This window comes from Manis javanica, chromosome 1, assembly GCF_040802235.1.
Source record: "Manis javanica isolate MJ-LG chromosome 1, MJ_LKY, whole genome shotgun sequence".
NCBI lineage: Eukaryota > Metazoa > Chordata > Mammalia > Pholidota > Manidae > Manis > Manis javanica.
Window position 1 is genome coordinate 216,241,272 of NC_133156.1, and position 25,307 is coordinate 216,266,578.

Here is a 25,307-nt window from a genome sequence, read left to right on the forward strand (position 1 = left end):
TGGGAGTAATACTTACACGGCCTTAGAATGACTGCCTAAAGTAATATAGATCAAGAGAGTAATATCATGTTAAGCCAGCAGTAGGTACTTAATAAGTGTAATTCTGTCCCACACTAGATAGTGCAAAATAAGGAACAGAAAAATGGTGTATTAAGTTTGGGGACATTTATCATTAGATATGCAAATACTTGAGAACAACAGAATAAAATCTGGTACAAATGTGAAAATTCTTTAATTAAATGCCTACACAATGCCACATTATGCTAACTTAAACACAATTTTCTAAATATGCCAGCACTTTGTAAGCACTTTTTCTAATTTTTCAGTAATTTGTGGGGACATACCAAACAAGTAACTACCAAGAAATCATAACCAATCAAACTGAGTAGCACACCAAGCAAAATTAGGACAAAAGCAAACACATTACAGTAGAAAAGTTTATTCACCTGTTAACTTGCGTGAATTTGAATATATACTATTTTATTTGAAGTGAAGTCCCCCTCCGCCCCCTGTCTTAAAATAAGATGCTTATTAGGCTCTGGGAAAAACTTACAAAGTCTGGTAGGGAATGCAATGGCGGGGTGGCGGGAGGGAGTTGTAGGGTGGGGGATGAAAGGACTTTCTGAATACTTCATGCCGAAGGAAAGCTGACTCCTCCCTAGTCCTGAAGTAACGCTACAGCAGCCACAAGGAAATCAAACGGCTGCTTATCCACCCTTCTCGGGCTTGGCCTGTCTGCTCCCGTCCTAAGGAATCAGACGCGCGTTTTCCTTTTCTCCTTAGTCCACAGGTGAGGATGGAACACGCCGGCAGGCTGCGGACAGCCACAACGTTGTCAGAGACTCATTTTCACAGCCAACACCCACCCAAGTCTTGAGATTCCCCAGGCTCCTCCCGGCCCGCGCAGCCCCACGACTCGCACATGCGTATACCCGACAGAGAGGGGGTAGAGCGCTCCCGCGTCTCCGGGCCCCCACGCCCAAGATGCCACGCACCCAGTCCTCCGGCCCTTCTTCGGGCCGCCGGCTTCACTATTCATTAATACGCATGTGCAAAACTGTAGCGCCCGGCGATCCGGAGCCGGCAGGGGTGGAGCGGCAGGCGGGATTAAGTTTCTTGCGCACGCTCGGGACATGCGCAGTGCAGGGGCTGAGGCGCCAGCTGTAGATTTGGAAGTTCCGGGGAGGCAGCGCATGCGCGAGTGTTAGCGTTGCCGGCGAAGAGGGGAGCCTGACGACTCGGAAATTTGAATACCTCAGTAGCATGGAGTGTGACCTCATGGAGACTGACATTTTGGAGTCGTTGGAAGATCTAGGGTAAGACTGCCAGGGCACGGGCCTCACGAACCCTACACTACCGCGTCCCCGGAAATACCCCTCCGCCCCAGTCAGGGACACCTGCCTCCCCACGCCGCACCCCGAGGCTCCTGGCTGTCGCCGACTAAACGGCTCTGGGACCCCAGTGCCACGTCCACTGTCTGCCCCGCCGGGTCCGGGCCCTCCAAGTGCGACGACCCGAGGCCTGCCCCGTGCTCCCTGCGGCCGAGTTACCCGTAGCGGTTGTCGGTCATGCGTGTCATTGTCTGGGCTCTGCTGCTCGCCACCCCCTCTTCCCCAGCTTCTCTCCTGGCTAACATCCTGCCCTTCCCCTCATTCTAGAGATTGTCAAAGTTCTCTTTTTTCCTACTTGTCCTCCAAACTTCGGCTCCTGTCTTGAGCCCCTACTCCTCCAGTTTTCTCAAAACAATCTCCTTTGCCCAGTCATCTCTGCATGCGCCCAAGCTTCCCTAAGCCACATGTCTGGGCGTTGCATGCCTTCCCCTGCCCAGCTTTCTTGATTCCCTAACCTGTCCCCACCATCATGGGGACCACTGGTAGTTTCTCTGGACTCTAACACACTTCACTGAGCCTCCATTAACCTTTACTCTTAGGGGTATCCTCACCTACGAAGTCCCTGTATATTCGTTGTGCATTTTGTCTTTTCTGACAGTTACCCAGCCATAATTCATCAGTACCTAGAAGCTGGAAATAGGGCTGCTTATCTCACTGGGTCACCCAGGTCAATGTACTCTATTAAAACTTGAGAACTTAGAACCTCTTGGGCTAAATATGATTCCAGAAAGAAGTTGTACGACTAAACATTAGCCAACAGGTACCAGATCAAAAAAATACAGGTTTAGCTTGCTATATGCATGAAATAACAAGTCCTTTATCAAAACCTTCCCCTAGGCTTTTCGGTGACTTTGAAACCTTTGGAGGTGGGGGAGCCTTTCTTCTTTAGGAAAGAACTCCATTAGAGTTCCCAAAGTTTGCTCCCATTTAAGTAACTTGCTGTCCTGGTAGAGATTTTCAGGGAAAGTGCTAGTGTTTATCATCTTTCTTTGTCAAAGTGAATTACCACTGTTGTTTTCTTTTGAACTTTCTATGAATTTTCATTAATAATCCAGATTTAGGGGCTTATTTCTTGATTAGGGCATACATAAAAGTCATGTTCAGCAAAATGGTCTCTTTCTGGTGGACATCTCAGACTAAGTTGCTTGCTCTCACACAAAACCACTCAGTGGACATTTTTGTTGTTGTTGTTATCATTAATCTACAATTACATGAGGAACATTATGTTTACTAGACTCCCCCCTTCACCAAGTCCCCCGCACATACCCCATTAGTCACTGTCCATCAGCATAGTGAGATGCTGTAAAATCACTCAGTGAACATTTCTGAGGAACACTTACTCTGGCAGTGTAGGGCTGAGCGCTAAGGGGTACAAAGTGAGGTGGAAAAGTAGTTGACACTGTGAGAATATATTGTGAGGAAAACTGAGGAGAGTCCCTTTATTGTGAAGGGAAATGAAGTCTTAGAGGCTTCCTAGAAGAAATGACACTTAAGATAAGCTGTGAAAGAGTGAAGTGAGAGGAAGAGGGCTTACTTAAATGTAGTTATTCTGCATGGAGACAGGTTGCCTAGCAGTTGGTGATAGATGCTGTTTCTTGTTCTTTTATGCTCTTGTAGCTATATTTTTCTTCTTTAGGGTCCTGTAAAAGTAATTTATTGTAATAATTGTAATCAAATAAGTGAAATTGGTTGTAATGTAAACCATGGGATTTTCACAAAACTTGGCTACAAATTTTAACCATAACTGCTTAGTTTGGTGGCATTCAATCATTAAAATTCAACTGTAATTGGGTGATATGTACTTTTAAAGGATTTCACTGAGAGATACTAGATTTAAATGACTTATCTCTTATCGCTAATCAGGCACACAGTAGGAATTCGGTAACTGTCTGTAGAATAAACCAAGAGTCTAAATGTGTAAAACAAGAAATTTCTAGACCTAGACTCTTTATTCCATTGTGCAGATATGTGGTTTTGAATCTAGATGTAGACTATATTATAGTCTCATTTTTCTGTGTAAGACTTTTTCCATTCCATTCAATGTATAAATATATAATTGTACTTTTAAAGTATAAAGTATTGTCATTTCTCTAACATCTCTCTATACCTCTAAACATCAGATTATCTCATACATGTTTAATGAATGTTTTTAATAATGCCTTTATATTTCATTTATAAATATAAATGCTTCTCTGATTAATCTGAGGAATATGTGTTTTAAAATTAGTTTGAGGATGGCAAAATCTTTAATTCTAGTTATATTAGATTGAGGTTCATTATTACAATTGTCTTTGGTAAATGTTTGAGCATAATTTTTTTTAAAATACACTTGAATCACTGACAAAGGATTAGGATTCAGATGCACCAGTTCACCTAAACATCAACTTTCCAGCAATTATCAAATTAATATAGACATTTCTTTGGTACTAGTATATCTAACCAGTCTTAATGGTCATTAAATATAAAAAAGGGAAAGTAATGGGAAAGTTTTGGTTTTAAGATTTTGGGAAAAATTCCTAGAAAAGGTAACCTAAATTTTATTTCTAAAATAGTAAACTATAGTGTAATTAGCTATTATAAATCTAGTTTTAAAATTCAAGTCAGTTAAAGTATGAAAGTAAACCTTTGTACAATAAGACCTTTCAGTAACTGTACAGAAGTTGACATAATTTACTAGCATATGTGATTCTACTAAATATTCACATATTTTGAAAGCTTGAAATGGAGTTAGCACTTAGTTTACTTTTCTTATGTTTCAGTTATAAAATATAAATTTTATTTTTATGTGCAAGTTTAGAAATTGGTCATAACTTTATAATAAACTATTGATTAATTATACAAATAATACATAGATATACTGTCTCTCTAATACACTAGGTGTCATTTTATATTCTTCTGAAGTGTAATTTCTTACTCACCAGCTACAAGGGTGCATTGTTAGAAGATGGTGCTCTGTCTCAGGCAGTCTCTGCTGGAGCCAGTTCCCCTGAGTTTACCAAACTCTGTGCTTGGCTGGTGTCTGAATTAAGAATGCTCTGTAAACTAGAAGAAAATGTGCAAGCAACCAACAGTAAGTAAATATTCAGTTTTAGGAGCAAAATATAAAAATAAAAATGGAATATTGTCAATTGAATATTATTAGTACTAAAGCTAAAATTTCAAGTTATTTGTAAAATTTTTAAAATTTTGTGATGAAACCAAATACTTTTTCCCCCTCCATTATTGTTAGAGATAAAGTGATTTGGAAATGAAAAACAGAATGTAGTCATGCAACTATTAAAAATGTGTGGAAGTTGAAAAGAGCATATTACTGAGATAAAGAAAAATGGAAACAAGTACAGTATATGTTAACTTTTCCATTCTTTTTAAAACATGAGTTATGAGATCAAATTGGGGGTAGCACTACAAACTGGGATGTTTTTCTCTTAAGATTATCAGACTCCAGAAATACATGTAAAGTATAATTCTGTTGCATATGGGGAGAAAAAAGAACACTGTATTAAGAAGTTTTCTGTATCACAAGAATGTGTCACTAGATACCTCACAACAGATCCAGCACCATTAGATTTATGGCGTTCAGAGTTGTTTTATATTTGCCAATTTTGTTATTGTTTTAGCACTAGTTTGTTGACTCTGCAAAAGAGACAGAAGTTTGGAATCTGACACTCCACCATCTGGTTCCTTCCTACCATAGGTAACCCTGTAATAGGAGACAAAGAAAAATGCCCCCTTGTTAACCCATCCTTAGGAAGAACTATACACATAATCCCTTCCTCCACTTATTCCCCCCACAGAATCCCATTTAGAGGGCTCAGTTTCTTGCATGTTTAGTATGTTTAATGCATATGTGTTAATGGCATCCAATTCTAATTATTAAGGACAGTATAGTGTAATGGTAATGACAGCAGCAGCTTAGATTTATTGAACACTCATTATGTTCTAATTCTAAGCACTTAAGTGTGTTAACTCTTAAACCTCAGGGTGCCCCTCTGAAGCAGGTTTTATTACTCTTTTATACATTGAACAAGGAAGCACAATTAGGTTAATACATTGCCTGAGCTCACACAACTAGTCAGTGATTTAACCAGGATTCAATCCTAGCAGTCAAGTTTGGGAACCAGTATTCTTAACACTGCCTCTTGTCCTAACATTTCAGAGGATGTAGGAACTTCTGAAAACTCCTATACTGACTGATTACTAATTATAACCTGGAGTCCCTTTGTTCAGATGAAAACATTTTACAGAAGCCAACATATAAAACAGGTAAAAGCTATTCTAGCTGAAGTTGAGAGGGAGTATTTTTAGTGCAACTCTTTCCTCATCCCAGCTGCCAATAAAGGAGTTCTATGAAATTCTGGAGTTCATAGAACGTATCTTATAAAACATTGGTAATACAGCCTTTGCATTTTACAGGTGAGAAAATGGGTTCAGGTCAGATGACTCAAAGTTTGTTAATTTTTGCAGCTCTGATATTGAATAGAGAACCATCAAAATAGTATGAAGAAAGAGCATGTTTTTCCTTGGTTCACAAAATGAACTGTATTTCACATGCTGTGGGAGTACATCACTACAAGTCATGTTCCCTATCTTCAACTTCAGTCCAATAGACGATTAGGCACAAATGGAACAACTGGAGATTAGTACAATAATGAAATGCTTTACTTTGTGGTTCACAAGGGGAGGAAATCAATGAATGCAGCAGTCCCTGGGGAAGGTTTCAATCAAGGAACAAGACCACTGATCTTTCATGGATAGATAGGTAGGGTTTGATAGGAGAGTGAGCGCCTGTCAATCACAGGGAATAATTTAAATTAAGGCACAGAAGAGAAAGAGGCTGACTGATCCTGGGCCAGTTAGGAGACTGGCCTGGCACAAAGAAGGAACATTTGTGGAGTAGTAGAGCACATAACTACTACGTTCATATAATTGGTACTACTAAATAACAGTGTGCTGAGAAAGGCAAAGTGGAGAGGCTATGAAGAATCTTTAAAGGAGGACAGAAAATCAGCTTAGTGGGCTAGAAATTAAGCCATTAAAGATTCTCAAATAAGGAAATAACCTAATGGAAACTGTTAAGAAAGAAAATTGGGAGTGGTGGGAGAAAGGATGAATTAGAAGACAAAGGAACTTACGTTAGGAAAAAATACTACTAAAAATTTCAACTTATATATAACTATTATGCTAAGAGGGAAAACAGTCACTTTCATTAACCAAGATTATTTTCATTCCCAAAAGGCCCAAAGGAAGCTGAAGAATTCCAGCTTGAGGTGAGTGGGCTACTAGGGGAGATGAACTGTCCGTATCTTTCACTGACATCTGGGGATGTGACCAAGCGCCTTCTTGTTCAGAAGAACTGCCTCCTCTTGCTCAGTAAGTTCAAGGCTGCTAGAATGTAGCTATTATTTTCTGTTTTCCTTGACTGATAAACTAGTTGTTACTGTTTTCTTATGGATTTAATTCAGAATACTACTTCTCTTAAGGAAATAGTAAGTTTCCAAATTAGAAGCTAGTGGTGGGCCTGTGCACTAGGTAGCATGTTGTTTGTAATTGCTGTTCTCTCATCATTTAACTTTGGTGGTACTCAGGCCGTAGTGCCTCATCTAATGGAACCGAAGATACAGCCAAGTGTTCTTTAAGTGTGTGGTCATTAAACCTTAGTGTTCTACACTGGATACACACTTTAAAATAGACAAAAGATATTGTGGGAATAATGAAGATTTTTTAAATTAAAAGTACTCTGTTGCTACTGGTTTGTGGTGGAGTTATTGTTTGGGAGTTTTGGTTTTTGTAAGTATGTCAAATTACAGTGTAAAATTTTCTGGAATAATATTTTGATCCTATATTTACTAACCATTCTATGAAATAAATGATTATAAAAAGTTCCTTCCTTCCATGTTTTAATATTCTAGTTACTATTTCTCTCTTCACTCTGAAAAATAGTAAGTAGACTCACAAATTTTATTGCCTTAAGTGAACTCCTGAATAAACAAAGCCAATAGTCTTAACTCAGTTTTTGTAGCATTCCAAGACACATTTAGGTTAAGCTTTGGTTAATTGAATATCATAATTCCTAGTATGACAAACACAATTCAGAGGATTTTTAAAGTGTTGTCTTTACAACTGTACTATGGTTTCTGAAAAATGACAAACTCCAATTTTGAAGGTTCATTTAAAAAACAAATGTGTTCATAGTCATTATACTTAGGCACACTAAGTTACTCCAGAATCACTTTCTTAAATTACCTATGTCAAGTGATTGGGACTGGAAAGGATATGCACATAAGGTTAGATACTGCTTTAGATACTCATAGTGCTACACAGAGTTGTTATGCATGCCTTCAGTGTCCTTCAGATGGTATAATTTCTATAACTGGCTCAGCCACAGTGTACGCACTGATTTTTAATAACCTGCCTACCAGAACCTAATATTTGGCCCTTAGAATATGTCATTTTAGATAACAGCTGTTAAGGAAAGCTTATTAACAACCATGAATAGCTAATTCTTTCAAAGAGCTCAGAGTTTGGCCTTTTTAGTGCTGATACTTACAGAAACCGCTTTGAATATTTAGCTCCTTATAAAATGCCTTTAACTCTTTCCTATTTATTAAGCAGACTGCACTAACATTATTATTTTACATTTGGGATCATAATTACAGACTTTATTTTAAAGCACTATCACTTCAAAAGCTCTTCAGGAATATATAACTATTTGCTCAACTAAATGACTAAATCAACTAACGGTTACTCTGCCCTTGGAATTCCTCATACATGCACACACACATGCGCACATCTCACTTCCCGCCTCTTTATCATTGCCTCAGCTGTTTCCCCTTTCTAAAATATTCCCCTCGGTTTGTGTCCTGTTTTTCATACTAGTATTTATGTACATGTATTCATTCTCTATTTGCTCTGTATAAATACTTCTCATCTTTCCAACTACCAGTTGTCACATCTTTATGCTCTAATTTTACTTCTTCTAGCACCCTTACCTTCCTGATCTGAATCTTTTAATACATTATATATTAGGGGGGAAAATAAAATAACCTTATTAGAATTATTAGTAAAATAGAACAGTCTTTAAACGACTGGTTGAAAAACTCTCATGTGTCTAGTTAAGAACTGTTTTGGCTGTTTATTTGCCTTTCTAGTTGTCAGATTATTTCCCTTAGGTAAAGTCAGTCAGGTATCCGAGTTCCTAACAGATGAAGGACTAGTTATCTTTTTCTGTATATATTCTCTATCCCTAACTGGATTGTCAGTAGAGATAATCTTTTTTGTTTTGTACTGTCTCCAGTATCTTTTCCAGTACTTTGAACACCTCAGTTACTGTTTTTTGATGGTAATTGTATTAGTAAAGTAATGTTTTGAATGCCTAAACTGTGCTGTCCTAAATCTGGAGGACCAGTTTATTGAATCATATAATACATGATTTTCTAGAACAAGGGTTGGCAAACATTTTCTTAAGGGGCCAGATAGTAAGTATTTTCAGCTTCGTGGACCATAGGGTCTCTCTCACAACTTATTAACTCTGCTCCTGTAGCATATAGGCAGCCATAGATGATACTTAAACAAGTGCAACCATGTTCCAAAGAAACCTTACTTCACAAAAACAATGATTATTTTTATGACAGTGTGGTTTTACTGTTTTCATCTTTTAATTCACAGTTTACTATATGGACTATGTTAAGATTTTATTAAACCCATTTACCATCACCTTTCCAGAAACTTAGCTGTATTTATCATTCTAGAATAGGAGTTGGCAGTTTTTAAAAAATGATGTGCCAAAATTATGACCCCTATTCTTCTAGCATTACACCGTGGGTGTAGGGAATGAGTTATATAAGCTGATCACTCTTTTATACTTCTGTAGGACCTAATGGCCCAGAAAATGTCTTTTTCCAAAACTGTCTTCCTAATGATTATCACTAGGTTCTCAGTTTGTCACATAACCTGAAGTCCTGAGATCTAAAAGATTATTAGTCAGCTTTTATAAAAATTTAAATGTTGTTGGGAAGGTTAAGGAATACAACTGAATATTTATACCTTCAACTGAATTACCTGAAGCAGATTACCTGGCTGAAATCCACACACAAGAGGATGACATTGATATGAAAGGACTCTGCCAAGAAGTAAAAGTTTTGTTGCTGGTTTTCAAAGTGGGGGGGCAAGAATGAGGAATGTAGGGGCAGGAGGAATACTGAGAAGAATATAGCTGGACAAGGGTTTTCTTGGAACAGCCAAAGGGTGACATGAGGCTAGTGGAGACCATGAAAGGAACTTTGGAGCATTTAATGCCTAACCCCATCTCCTGTAAGTTAAGCTTTGACTACTTAAAAATGTTGTTTCATGCCAGTTCTAAACAGACCACCTAAGTATTGGAAGGTAAGAGGGCAAGACAGTTACATCACTGTTGCATATCAGTGGTGAGAAGTAAAAAAAAAAACCCTTTTTAACTTGCTGAAATTGGCCACCTGCCACCTTTTGCAAATGTGTTAACAGATGCCAACCCCTGTTCTGGAGGTCCCTTAATAGAGGAATGCAAGAATCCAGATTTTTAGATGTTTTCTACCTTGACCCTTTAGTTTCAAAGAAGAATTGCTTATTTTTAAATCAACCTTTAAATATATATTGGCTAAGTACCTGAATTATAGAACCAGTTTATATGTTACATCATTTGTAGGTAAAAATGGTTTTGTTTTCTTGTTTTTATCCATTCTTGCAGCTTTAAAACTTACATATCATTAGGTCTATAGAGTTGTGACTCCAGACTTATGACTATTAACTATAGGCTGTATCTCATTTTAAAATCTTATTTTGTTTACTTCAGCATACCTCATCTCAGAACTAGAAGCTGCCAGAATGCTCTGTGTGAATACTCCTCCAAAAAAAGCTCAAGAAGGAGGCGGTAGTGAGGTCTTTCAAGAGTTGAAAGGCATATGTATTGCTCTAGGAATGTCCAAACCTCCAGCCAATATATCTATGTTCCAATTCTTCAGCGGGATTGAAAAAAAAGTAAGACCTTTAGTACCAGATTGTAGTGTATTAAAGGCATAGTTCTACGTTTGTTTGAAATGAAGCAAGTTAATTTCTCTTAATGGGAACCTAATGTGCCTATTATTAAGTAATTGTTACTAAATGAGTTTTGGGGTTTAAATCCTTCAAATCTTAAAAAGGAAGTATTTTACTATTTTTTGACTTCTTAACACATTTCTTTTTAAAAAAAGAAGCTACACTTTGATTTATAAACTGAAATAAGCTAGGTATAATAAAAAATTAAGATTTCAGTCCTTTTTAAAATTTTATCATTGAACTTTTATGCATTTAATTTTAAGGTCTTTATCATTAAATGTTACTAACCTCCTCCCCACTGACTGGACAGAAAACAATATTAATGTTTTGGGGTTTTAATCCAGTCACTTCAAGTCTTACATGTTTCAATTGGCAAACAAGACTTGTTGACTAGTGTGTGAAAATAAGTCAATTACTTTTATACCACACATTATCAACAGCTAAAAGGTTTTTAAAAACATGATTAGGAGCAAGCAATGTAAAAAAATTAATGACTAGAAGAGACTGATATTTATTACGGCAGAGTTTTTCTCTATATGCATATCTGCTGGACTCTAAGAATTGGTACATTTGCATTGTGGGGTAGATGGACACCATGATACACAATTTTGGCTGAACTCTACAGGGGAGCAGCAATGTATCCGTAGTCCACATTTTTTTCTGTGTATTCATTCATCCATTCGGCAAATACACATTGAGTGCCGACTGTTTTCAGGCACTATTGTAGGTGCAGTGAAGGAATCATGCTTCCATAGACACGTGAGAAATGGGACAAGTGAGTGTCTTTATCTTGTGGGTCTTGTACATTTCAAAACATCCTCCACCTTTGCTCCTGTCAGGAATCTTCTTTTGATGGCAAGATATGCTGGGATTTGGGAAGATGAGGAAGATATGTTCTACTTTTAGATTTGTCTATTCATTCATATTATATTTTTGTGTCAGTTAAAGGAAACATTAGCAAAAGTTCCACCTAATCATGTGGGAAAGCCCTTATTGAAGAAGCCAATGGGACCAGTCCACTGGGTGAGTAGTGATGATACTTTGTAAGGAACCATCTGTCAATCTCCTGATATTTATGTTTGCACTTAACAGGTTGTGCTTTTTCAGTTATTTTTCTAATATGTAGTTTCCTAGTAGACATTCTTAGAATCATTTTTGTGAGTTTTAAGACTTATGCAGAATAATGTTAGTTGTGTATGATTAGAAGAATCTTATTATTTGTAAATATTTCACATAACTAATTGAAATAAATTGAAGTTCAGTATAATGCATGTTTTTGATTGTTAAGTGGATTGCCTTTCAAGCCAAAGACTTCACTGGGCTGAGCTTCACACGATGAAATTACAGGAAAGCTAAATGAGAATTTTGTACTTTATGTATTCTTTATTGTGTTTTGAGATATTATTTTACCTATAATTTTAACTTTTATTATATTTACTAATAGCTATATTTTGTGCTAAGTGCTGAAGAATCATGGGAATTCTATTATAAGTGAAATAATTTCTGCTCTTTTGGAACAGGGTCAGAGCATACTTAAATTCTTAACTGGTCTTTTTTTATTTTGTTTCAGGAAAAAATAGAAGCAATTAACCAAGCCATAGCCAATGAATATGAAGTTCGGAGAAAGCTGCTAATAAAACGTTTGGATGTCACTGTACAGTCTTTTGGCTGGTCTGACAGAGCTAAGGTACACGTTAAGTAATTTAACAGAGCAGAGTATTTATAGACAAGATCCTTAAACATTCCTACCATGGTTTAGGTACAGTGGAGACTACAAGAGAAATGCTTGGAAGACTCAGATAGCAATTTTTCTTTAGTGAGTTGCTAGAGGAGCAATTCTTTCAGCTATTCAGCAATACTGAAAATTTTTTCTTTTTTTTTTTAATACTTTCAAACAAAACAATATGCTTTAGATCCCACTGGAAGTACCCGTTTGTGAGAGAAACAGAGCATCTGAAAATTACCAAATAAAATTTTTAATTATTCACTATTCTTCAAGCTAACAATTTAATTTTGCTAATCAGAGTTAGAAATACTAGATTAGGAAGATCAAATATTTTGATTTATTTATAGGGAATTGGAGGATCTGGTAAGACTTAAGCTTTATTTCAGTTTAAATGGGATAATCCAGATAAAGGTCTGGCTTATTCAACAGATATTTATTAAATATCTACTATATGATCAGTAAGTGGGAATTATTGGCACAATTAATTTGACCTTCTTAGAACCCAGAGGTGAACTAATCCTTGAATTTATGCACAGATTGGACCAGATGTTAGTATTAGATACTCCCGTAATAGTGCATTTTTTAAAATAGCTTTTTCTCTTAATTATAATTAATTGACTCAGAAAATGTCTTCTTAGTTTAGAAAATGTCTTTTTAGTTCCACCAAAGATCTTTAAACCTTAGCACAGCCCTGTTTAGCTACTAAATTGTTGGGTAGGTATTTATTGAGTTAGAGTATTTTAGTATTGGAAGGAGGTCTTAGAGATCAGTCTTAAGTCCTGTCATTTGCCAACTAAAAAAATGAAGACCAAATAAATGGGAGACTTTGCCTAAGATCTCACTAGTCAATAGTGACACCAGGAGTAAACTTCAGTTTAGGAAATAGCAGTCTTTTCTTAAATTATCTTTGATAAAAACAATCATTTCACTCTCAGCATGACAGATATACTTCAGAAAAATAACCTGTAACTCTTAGCTAGAAGGACGTACAGTGATTAGTGAGAGTGCATGGACCGAGGCATCAACACACTGTGTGGTTCTGGTCCTGGCACTGCCATGAGCAGACTTTGCAGCTGGCATCCTGTTAACAATGTGTCTGAACTTCTCTTTACCCTCCTCTGTCATTTTTGGCAACTTTAAAATGTCATGTTCAATCTAGGTGATGTTTAAGATCCTTTTGAAGTATAATACACTATGATTCTGTGAAATATATTAATGGGGAGAATAAGAAAGAACTAAAGTTACTTGCATGAATCGATTTTTTGTTTCATTTGATGAAATTTATGTACTGATACCTCACTTTGAAATTTCATTTTAAATCATTTTATAGAAATTATTTTGATGTGCACAAATGTGTTTTTTTGCATAATGAAATTTATGTACTTTTGTCGCTTTGAAATTGCATTTTAATTCAGTTTCATTTGAAACATCTGCCAAACTAGTTTCTCATAGAGCCCTTATTATAGGTAGAGTTTATATGACAAGAGAAATATCAGGAAACATTACCCAGACAAGCTATGCATGGCACTCTCTCTACCCTTTTTTAGTGACTAAGGAAATCTTAAAATAAAAAGACAATGATCATTCCATTGTCTTAAACACAATAGTTTCAGTTTTTAGTATTATCTTACTTTGTCCATACCTTTTTCATCCTATTGTTTCATATACTGTAAACATATCCCATCAGTATTTGAGTACTTGCATATAACTGACAAACTTAGCAAATATTTTTTGTTCTTGTGCTGTTTTGCTGTTGGTTTATTATAGTTGTAGCTGTTGCTTCCAAAATTTAGTAGATGGGACATTGTTGTTTGCCAAAATTTAGGCTACTTTAATTGGTATTTATTGATTCCTGTCTGGAAATCATGTTTTATATTTGTTCAGACTTTCTCTTCTGTGAACTTTCTCTTTATATCTTTTGTGGTCTTGGGCTTCAAATATATTTAAATGACATATATACAGGCTTCCTGATTTCCCAGTGGTTTTTCTGTCTCTCTAGAGCTAACAGTCTTGATCATTTACTTATACTAATACTAAATGGTTAAAGGAGACCTTTTGTTATTATTTATAAGAGAGGAGGGCATTAAATAGAGGCAATCCCTTTTGCAAGAAACTTATGTTAACAACATAGTACAAATCACAGCTAATTTTTTAATCTCATAGTAAACAAAGATGGGAAAATTAAAAGGCAAATTATTGAAATAAGTTTCCCTTCCTATGTTTAAATATAATGTTTGGTCTGAGACCAATGGCACAGGGAACCTTTTTTACCATTTTAGCCCCACAGCCTAAAGGGAAGCCCCTTTGTACCCCTATATCCCCCTCCTAACCACCCCCAACATTATTCCTTGCTATATCAGCATGTCTGAGAACTGTACTATAAGATAGTTCTTTGACTAAGTGAGAGCAATGGTGAGTATAACTTTCCTTCCCATCTGGAGTCCAGTAATTATTATCAAACCTTTTGGAAATCTTTAGCTTATTTAATATCAGTGTTTCTATGTCATTTTGAAAATTGACATTTGTCTTTGAACACTTTCTTTCAACAGAGTCAGACAGAAAAATTAGCAAAGGTTTACCAGCCGAAACGCTCAGTCTTATCTCCTAAAAGTACCATTTCCGTTGCACACCTTCTGGCTGCAAGACAAGACTTGTCCAAGATTTTAAGGACAAGCAGTGGCTCTATAAGAGAAAAGACTGCCTGTGCCATCAATAAGGTGATTAGAGTACCTTTAATTTTCTCTCATTCATTTATTTCTGTTTGTAAAATAAAGTCATTTAAAATCTCTTTCTCATTCCATAGGTGTTGATGGGCAGGGTGCCTGACAGAGGAGGTAGACCCAATGAAATTGAACCACCACCCCCAGAGATGCCACCGTGGCAGAAAAGGCAAGATGGCCCCCAGCAGCAAGCTGGAGGCCGAGGAGGAGGGAGAGGTGGTTATGAACATTCCTCATATGGAGGAAGAGGCGGTCACGAACAAGGAGGAGGGAGAGGTGGACGTGGTGGCTATGATCATGGTGGCCGAGGGGGAGGAAGAGGAAATAAGCATCAAGGAGGCTGGACAGATGGAGGGAGTGGAGGAGGCGGAGGCGGAGGCGGAGGAGGAGGAGGAGGTGGCGGCGGAGGAGGCGGAGGCTACCAAGATGGTGGTTATCGAGATTCGGGTTTCCAACCAGGTGGCTATCATGGTGGCCATAGTGGTGGATATCAAGGTGGTGGTTATGGAGGTTTCCAAACATCCACATATACAGGAAGTGGATACCAGGGTGGTGGATACCAGCAGGACAGATACCAAGATGGTGGGCACCATGGTGATCGAGGCAGTGGTCGTGGAGGGAGAGGTGGTCGTGGAGGCCGAGGTGGACGTGGAGGCCAGGGAGGAGGAGGTTGGGGAGGAAGAGGAAGTCAGAATTATCACCAAGGGGGGCAGTTTGAACAGCACTTCCAGCATGGAGGTTATCAGTATAATCATTCTGGATTTGGACAGGGAAGACATTACACTAGTTGAGGCTACAGAACCTTAAATTTTTGCTAGAGCTCAAGTAATAGAAACTTAGTTTCAGAATCCTGAATCCAGCATTGTTTTTGAATTAATGTAAGACCACAGGTGGCAGGCAGATTTCTGCTTTGCATAAGCATTTATAGGTTTTCATTCAATTTTTTTTTGTAATGGACTTACATGATGTTTATTTGAGAAACATGCAACATCTCTCTATTGTATGAAGAATTTTTAAAGGTAATTAAAATTGCCTCTAACTGACCAGTAGACTAATTCCACAGTCAGAACATGCATATTTTTTTGAAGAAATTACATGAATACATAGTTTTCATGTTTTCAATAAGCAGTTTTGAAAATGAGGATTCTCCTAGGTTTTTTTAGATTTACAACTAGGAAACCTTCCTCATGTTAACAATCCATTTATATATGTTTTCCTTAAAGTATTCTAATACCTATTTTCCAAGCACAGTTCTGCCCTGATTGGCTTTTTATTCAGAGAGGTTATGCCACATTTGCTTCATGATAGAACATTTAGGTCAGTTCCTATTAAATGAGCTCTTCTGCAGATAGCACATTCAGTAGCCTTGGTCTTTTGATGGAATACTGTACCATATACTCAAGTCTGAAAACCTTGAATACAGCCAAAATCCATAAAGATTATAAAAGCAAACTAAGTTGTGAACTTCTTATAATACATGTAGGCGTTTAGTTAAGTATAACGATTCAAACTGACCTGCATCCATGCAAAACAAGTTCCTCCTTCAGCCTTATTTTTACTTGAAATCTGCTAGAAGAAACAGCAAACTGAAATTTGTTTTATGCATGAGTTAATCCCACTGGCTCAGCAAATACAAGTTGGTTTGCTTTAGGCAGGAGACTTTTTTTGTTATGGAAGAAATGCACTACTACCAAGTAAGAGGACAGATTTTTTGCTTAGTGCAGGAGGCCCTTTATTATTGCTGCAGAAAACAAAAGCCTGGCTAAGTTGATGTTTTACATTCTCCTTTACTGAAATCTACATGACGCTTCTTGCTGGGTTTTTGTATATGTAAACATTGTCAAGCTGTGAAAGAAAATGGCTGGAGGTGTGCTTTGTGTGAAAGGTGAGCAATAAAGTATCTGTATGTTCTCTCTTTGGTTTGAGTTTTATTTTAGCAACTTTTAAAAACTGAGTTTTTCTGGACACTTGATTCAAGCGAATGAGCTAGGGCCTTTGTTCCCCCAAAGATTCTTGAGTGTTTCCTTACAACACTATTTTTAGCGAAAGATAGCCCTTACCCCAAAACCTTAAGTAACTTGAAAAACTATTTCCAGACTTAACTTTTACTATGTAAAATTGTTTTTCAATTTCACTACCCATCTCTCGCCACTGGGTGTAGCTGTTGCCACACAATGTGTTATACAAGGCTCCATCAATGACCCTAATCTTTCAGGGTTTTTTTTTTTGTTTTCTGCATTCTTCCTACAGACAAGGAACATTTTTCCTTAAGTGGAAGGAAAATGAAAATAAATGTTTGTTTTGTAAAAAGAAAAAATAATTGTATTATTTTTCCTACTAAATTGGGTTTTTTAGAGTAAAGAATTCATGTCTTATCATTAAAACCAATGTTTGCTATTGAGATAAGCACATTCTTTTGATAGCTAAAAACCATTTTAAAGGCCTACTTTGATCATTTTTGTTAACTACCTGTTTTCAGATTTTTCAGCTAGTACTTAACCATTTTGAAATGTTCAGACTTGATAATTTGACATACTTTTATCATTAAAGATTTTAAGTTCTGTCTTGAAAGTTTTAAGTATTGGTCTCTTTATGCTGTTAAGTATGTTTAGAATATATTAGGGATCTCAAATTAGAAATAAAATTGTTCAGATTTCATATCTTAAAATATTACCTTAGAATGTTGTGGATAAAATTGCAGAATCTCTGGCCTAGCTTTAGTGCATCTCCATATCAACAGACGCTCCTAAGGGGTGGAGAGAAATAGTTCATCTCCATATCAATGGGTAATTACCTGGGTGACCTGGGGCTTATCTGAACCTGAGAAGTTGGGGTGGTGGTGGGGGGGGAGACTTTGCTTACTTCTGCCTCAGCAGGAAAGAGACAGCTCCTGGACCACAGTTGTTAACAAACAGGTTTTAAACTTTATTTCTCCCTTTGACTAATTTCAGTTTTAGGGGTATTTTGCCCAGGGATTTCCTCTTCCCCGGATTTGTATCTGGTGGTAGTTGGCAGGACCTCTGGACCCGAAATCTGTCTAAATGGGTACGTCCTTTGGAGGGATGCCCCTAGAAATGGTGGGGAGATGCCTGGAACCCCCCTGTGGATGGTGGGGAGGCCCCAGTGGATGCAGTGGCAGAGGGTGCAGCTTCACTTGTTACTGTGCCCCCCATCTGTGGGGCTTCCAAATTGGGAGACTTTAGTGGGAAATTGGTCCAGGGTAAAGCACCTCCTAGAGGGGTGGAGCCTTCCCCAGAACTGGGGAAGAGTGGAGACACTGAAAGCTGCAGAATTAGCTCTCCATGAGACAGAAGACTAGTTAGAGGCCCTGAGTAGCCATGTAGCAGCTGGCATTATAGGGTCTCTTTTCCTTGAGATAGTGGAAAATGGTATCCAGGAGAGAGGGACTTAGGCAGAAGACACACTTCATCATCGCCTGGAGGAGCTGGGCAATAACAAGAGAGAGTTATTGAATAGACAGGTAATGCTCCTGGAAGATTCCTTAGCAGCAGCAAGTGGGGAGGTGGCAGGAGAAGCTGTGTTGCAGGAAGGAAGCCTTGGGGGAGAGGGGGAAAGAGTGGTGCCTTCAGCCCCAGAGATGGTGGAGGGAGAAGAGGAGGCGGCGGGACTGTGTGCCCATCTGCTGCCTAGGCCACCAACCTGAGGTACCAGCCTTCCCTGTATTAAAGGCCTGTCCGGCTGTAATTAAGAAAGTAATTAAATAATCGCAGGCATCTCGGGGAGGAGCCGCCCCGTCCCCAGGTTGTGGAGCGCTCCATACTCTATCCCTTCACCCAGGGTGAGCATGGCTTATAGGCAGAAGCCATCGGAATCTGCCTACATGGCTTCTAAGTCTCTGGGATATGGGAGTGGAAAACATTATGTCCGGTATTGAGATGAGTAAAATGGCTTCCCTGACGACTCACCCTTCCCTCCAGCAGCGGTTGCAAAATGCCCATCATGCCTTAGGGAATCAGACACTTCCGGACTGGCTGACAGCTGCCATCAGGGCAGTTTGGCCTAATCAGGGTGATTTACCATTTACCCACCAGTTGTAGATCTCCAACAGGTATTGCGGGAATTGGACATGAAAAATACCATGTATAATATGGACCCCCAAGGGCCCCGATGAGTTGTTGTTCACCGTAGAAATGAGAAATCGAGTGCTGCATACAGCTACCACATCTCTCTTTGGGCCCCTAGTGACCACTCTTGCCCCCCACATAGGATGACCCATAAGTGAGGCTACTCGTACTTTAGCAGATTTGGAGGAGGCTGAAACAATAAGGGCACGGAAGGAACTATGGGCTATGACTGAAAGGGGAGGTGCAAAAGGCCCTGTGAAGGTCTCGAGGACCCAAATGTGGGTTGATTATTGATAAAGGCTGGGGTAGTGAAAGAAAAACTTGATGGGCAGCCCTACAGGATATTGTTAGAACTGTGGCACCAATTAAAGCCAGAGCAGCAGTTCCAGCCGCTGAGGTCCAGGACACAGAAACCGGAGTCAAAGCCTCATGCCTAGCCGGTGTCCCTGCAAAACTTCCTTGGGGACAGTACTCAGGATTCACTTGGGCTCTCACCCCCACAGGAGAACGATTGGGCATGGTTCGACTGGAGGGGGTGTCAAGGTCCCCACCTTGGACATGGTGGGGACCAGAGACCACATGTATAATTAGCAATTCATTGGTTCCCTGTGAATGTATGTGCCCTGGCACTGGTGGACACAGGAGCTGAGTGTTCTCTGATTTAGTTTCCTGGGACCCCTGCTGTGATAGAAGGCTATGGGGATACGGCAATTAGAGTGAAAAAAGCCCAAATCCCACTGGGAATATGGCGTTTACCCCCAATATAAATTGCCTGGGAGGCACAAGGAAATTGGAGAAACTCTACAGGAGTTGGAGAAGGTGGGCGTCGTAAAGCCCACTCATAGTCCTTTTAATTCCCCACTGTGGCCAGTGAAAAAGCCAGATGGCTCCTGGTACATGACCGTGGACTACAGGGAATTGAATAAAGTCACATCCCCTTTGCATGCTGCTGTCCCCTCTATAGAAGCCCTATGGACACCCTCAGCTATGAGCTGGGAACGTATCACTATGTAGTAGACCTTGCTAATGCTTTCTTCTCTACTGACATAGCACAGAAAAGTCAGGAACAGTTTACCTTCATGTGGGAAGGCCAGCAGTTTGTAGGCAATAAACGGGTTTTAAACTTTATTTCTCCCTTTGCTAATTTTGGTTTTAGAGGTATTTTGCCCTGGGATTTCCTCTCCCCGGATTTACAAATGTATTTATATTTGCTTTAATCTGTTTTATTGCCTCCTGCACAATATGTCTAAGGAATGTTTCATTTTTTTGGCAGTTGTAATTTTGATTGTTTTTATGGTTAACATTGCTTTTTAAATATAAGCATGTAAGAAAGCAAATGATACATTTCTCCATGATGGCTCTAAGAGTTGCATCTTCATTTTCTGCTTCAAACTATAATTTTTTCCCCATTATAAACCCATCAAAGAATTGTCTTTTACTTTCTCATCTTTGACATAGGTTAAGTTCTCTAGAAATAGGTCATTTCAAACTACCAGTTAGTTTTGTCATTATAAAAATAAAGTTCTTAGCTTTTATATGAACATGTCTATTGATTTTACAAACATTCTTAACAATTGTAACATAGTGAATATGACTTACTACAGCAGGGAATGTGGGAATTTCTTGGAGAAAAACAACTTTAGGAGGGAAATGTTGACATGACCTCTTAAAATAATTGTCTCTGAGAAAATAATGGTACCTTTGTTACTTCTGTTGCCTGCATACCTGTAGAACAGGATGTCAACATTCTCTACGGGAATTATCGAAATGAGCCACTATCATTTTCATTTCTTTCTCTAGATGCAGATGGCGCTAGCATCCAACTGTGCCATACATAGTAGAGAACTGAATAGATTCTTGCTAAGGGAGAAGCGTTTAAAGTCATTGCTTTGCTATATATACTTAACTTTCTCCACTGCCCAACTCATGTATATTCTTAACACTTAGATTTTTTAAGTCGTACTCATTCTACCTTTCTGGATACTCTACTCACCTATATTCTATCCTTCTGAAAATAGATTTTAAACGTGTGCATATTTAATCATCCCCTATGTATTTTGGCTGATTCTTTTTTTTTTTTAAACAGAGAACCATTGGATTTACCTTAAAATTCATCATGGGAACATCTCTTATTACAAAAAAACTTTTTTTCCTACGTTTCTTGTTCCTCTCATTCCTAAGATGATAATCAATAGAAATGCTCTTTTTATATTGTTGGTCAGCATTACATTTCCACATTTGTGTATGTTAATGTATTCCAAGGGTTCAAATCACTGAAGCAGGTGTGCCTGTCAGTGTTTGAACTCACCTTGGGTACTTCTAATCAATCACATGGAAGCTTATATTCGTAGAGACATTGCATAAACATAATTATTAGCACGAAAACTTCCACAGTAAATCAATGCACTGCCCACTAAATGTAAATTAAGAAGCCTAAGGTGAAAAAAAAATTTTTTTTTCAACATGTTCTCTAAGATTTGGGGGAAAGTTTTGAGAACAGTCTATTAAAATGACTAGTTTTGTTAAGTTACATTGTTATACTTGAAGAAAAAAAGGCCTGCTGTTTGGTTCAATAAACACTTGAGTGCCTGTTATGTTCCAGGCACCATGTTGGGCATTTGAAGGACAAAGAAAGTTAAAAGTCCCTGTCTTGGAAAATGTCCAGTGGCAAAGTCAGAAAAGGATCATTGTTGCATAATAAAAATGAAAGTTACACCAGGGCACTAGGATAGCACATTCTCAATATTGCTCATATGAGGTAGAAATTGGCAGGAGAAGTTGGAAAGGTTGCAGGAGACTGGTAACAGAGGGCCGTACATACCTTCCTAAGTAACTTGAACCTAGTTTATACACCTAACTATGCCAATGTATATAGCATGATCAGATTTGGAATCTATATAAATCATTGGTTAAAGAATAGATAACAGATTTAAGGGGGGGGCAAAGATTGGAATCATAAGCACAGAGCTAAAACTAACAGAGAAGGGAAAAATCGGGGAAATATTTAGAAGATAAAATTACAGGACTTTACTTCTTAGAGTAAGAACTAGAAATTTAGTATGACTCCTGTTTGCGTGTGTGTGTATGTGTGTGACTGGACAACAATACCATTGATTGTAAAAATTCTAAGAATTGTAGTAAAAATTTTGAGGTGTGTTGGGAGATGGAGGGAATGATTTCAATCTGAAACTCAGGAAAATACCTGGAGATGGAGACTTGGGAATGATCAGCATCCAGTGACTTTGCACTGGAAAAGTTAGAATAATGATTCTGTATTAAATCACCTAAGTGGGGGAAAGAGCATTGGGCCAACGATGGAATTTGGGGGAATAATCATTTAAGGGGTGAAGGAGCAGGGTCACAGAAGTCAGGAAAACCAGAACAGTAGCATGGAGTCCAGGTTCCATAAAGCAGTAGTTTCTTGACCTTTCATCAAGAGCAATGTGGTACTACTGTCACCCCCTTTTCATGTGCAGGGAGACTGAAGCCCAGGCTGACCGAGTAGACTGCCCACAAACCGTGTAGCCAGTAAGCAGGAGAGCTGACATCAAACCTGGGCCATCTGGCTCCAAAGCTCAGTAATCGACAACTTCAGATGCTACAGAGATTTATCAACCCAGGGCTTAAAAATACCCATCCCATCTCATAACCCTGTCAAAAGCACTCTCAAAATAAATATTGAAGCTACTTTTTTGGAAAAGAATGATAGAAAGTTTAGACTAGTTCCAGAAGCTTCACTGAGAAGGGAAAGGTTCTGAAATTTTCAAGAAAGTGTAGTAATTGAATATCTTTAAGAACCCAAAAATAGCAACTGCAGAACTCTTGAGGAAGTCAAAGCAAACCTACCTAGCATTCACTGTATCTTCATGGGAATTTTTATAAGGCATTACGAGGTGGTTGAGATAAATCAGATTTTCTTGGGAAAAGGTATAAAAAGTACTATTAGTTCCTCAGAGCAGATAGTTTTACTCCCAGTTATACACACTTTCCAGCTATGTCAAAGCCATAGCCAACAATATCTTTAATGTTGCCTAAGATTACCTGCCTCAGAATCCTTTCTCACTAGAGACCAATTGGGTGGTGAAGACAATCTCAAGAAGTCACCTACACTAATACAAAACTACAGACAAACTTGTTTCATACTAATACTCAATTATCAGAAATTAATGAAAAAAACTCTAATGAAACAAGCAGAAAATAAATCCTAACCTAAAGGTTTGAGGGAGGGCTATTGTAATCTTTTTTTGATGATGATAAAATAAAACAGTTTTAAATATCACAGAGCTGTCTCTTCAGTTAACTTCTTTCCCAGCGATTTAAGTGCTTTCTATGGAGAAACAAAAGTAATAAAAAAGCACATTTCCCCTAGAAACATTAACTCTAACACACTAGAGCAAGGATATGTGTACCCATGTGTAACTCGGGAGAGGAAATCCCAGGGTAAAATACCTCTAAAACTAAAATCAGTCAAAGGGAGAAATAAAGTTTAAAACCCATTTATTGCTTATCAGCTGCAGTCTGGGGCCATCTCTTTCCTGCTCCAGCAGAAGCAAGCAAGCTAACCCCCTAAGCTCTCAGGTTCACATAAGCCCTCATTTGCCCAGGTAATAACCCACTGATATGGACATAAACTACCTTTCTCTACCCCCTGAGGAATGCCTGTTGATATGCAGATGCACTAAAGCCAGGTGAGATATTCTGGAAATATTACAATTTTACCCACGTCATGTTAAAATTCAAAAGCAGTTGATGGATGCAATAAAAACTGGTCTATGGTTCATTTAGAGCACCAGAAGGCAGGTGATCGGGATTCACAACTCTGGTATATTAGCTATGTGACCTTGAACAAGTTTTTTAGCCTAGCTAAACCATAATCTTCCAATCTGTAAAATAAGGGTAGTCATTCCCATTCTGACAGAATAGCTGTGCAGGGTAAGAGTGATAATCTGTGTGGAATATTGTTCAGCCATAAAAAAGAAATCCTGCCATTTGTGACAACATGGATGGACTTAGAGGGTATTATGCTAATGAAATAAGCCAGGTGGAGAAAGACAAATACCATGTGATTTCACTTATTTGTGGAATCTAAAAACGAAACAAAAAAAAATGAATAAAATAGCAATAGATGCATAGACACTGAGAAGTGACTGGTGGGTACCATGGAGGAAGGGTTGGTATAGGTAGGTAGGAAGGGTGAGGGGGATAAAGGGACACAAACATTTTCAATCATAATATGAATTGGTCACAGGGATGGAAGTGCAACATGGAGAATATAGCCAATGATTCTGTAACATCTTCCTATGTTGACATATAGTAACCACACTAGTGGGGGTGAGGATTTTAATAATGTGGGTAATTGGTGAACCACTGCTTTATACATGAAACCAATATAAGATTGTATATCAACAATACTTCAAAAAAAGAAGTGATAATCTATGTAAAAGGCCTACCCCAGTGTGTGGTATATGATATACACTCAATGTTTAGCTAGTATCCATACAGAGGTAATTAATATTCAGGAACACCTTAAATAGAACCTTTCCTCTCTTCCTGGTTCAAGTTTGGAACAAATGTTGCAGAGAAGTACATAGCATTCAGTTCTTACTACAACTTCAAAACTGCCTAAAATATCCTGATTGCCCCCACACACACAGCCTACGAAGGATCATCTGCTATGCATCCTTTTGTTTTTTTATTCTAATTTTTGTCTAGTATGAGAATCTTTTCCAATGTGTCTAGTCCGTGTGTAGCACAGAGCAGCTTTGTAATACCGTTGCCAAGGACAACAAAGGGAGTTGAGGTTAGGGACTCGTGGCTCATTGACTCATGACGCAATTCTTTCTGTATTTCCTTCAAACACTCCCTCTAGATGGGCCCTTTTTTTTCTCATCAAAAACAATAAAATAAGGTAGAAGGTTGTCTGTGATTTAACATAGTGTTTTCCAGAATGGAATAAGAATACACAAAGTAATTGCAAGGGATATGCTTTGTAGATGGATTGCTGTAAGCAAGGGAATAAATTTTCAGTCTTCATCTTCCACAAGTTGTCATTCCCAAAACCAGCTGAGAAATTAACTTTTCCCACTTTACGAAAGAAAGGGAAGGAAGGAAGGAAGGAAGGAAGGAAGGAAGGAAGGAAGGAAGGAAGGAAGGAAGGAAGGAAGGGAGGGAGGGAGGGAGGGAGGGAGGAAGGGAGGAAAGAAGGAAAGGAAAGAGAGGGAGGGAGGCAGGGAAAGGAAAAAGCCCAAAATGCCTTCCACATCTTCCTCTTGTGAATTGCCCCAGGGTGTAAACCCCTCTGGGGGCCAAACATAGA

At 38.3% G+C, this 25,307-nt stretch overlaps 1 protein-coding gene and 1 long non-coding RNA gene across 2 annotated transcripts; one reads left to right on the plus strand and one right to left on the minus strand.

The window, feature by feature from the left end:
* Positions 1 to 419: 419 nt before the first annotated feature.
* Positions 420 to 1,075, minus strand: LOC140843916 (uncharacterized). Its single transcript, XR_012121824.1, has 2 exons — positions 933 to 1,075; positions 420 to 814 (listed from the first exon to the last, which is right to left on the minus strand). It is a non-coding gene; the product is annotated as an uncharacterized lncRNA (long non-coding RNA).
* A 69-nt stretch (positions 1,076 to 1,144) lies between these two features.
* On the plus strand, positions 1,145 to 16,817 carry FAM98A (family with sequence similarity 98 member A). The gene is made up of 8 exons (XM_017645561.3): positions 1,145 to 1,316; positions 4,313 to 4,461; positions 6,627 to 6,761; positions 10,219 to 10,403; positions 11,403 to 11,483; positions 12,031 to 12,147; positions 14,736 to 14,903; positions 14,990 to 16,817. Exons 1-8 carry the CDS (start codon positions 1,264 to 1,266, stop codon positions 15,695 to 15,697), a joined length of 1,596 nt encoding a protein of 531 aa, XP_017501050.3. The 5' UTR covers positions 1,145 to 1,263; the 3' UTR covers positions 15,698 to 16,817.
* Positions 16,818 to 25,307: the final 8,490 nt, after the last annotated feature.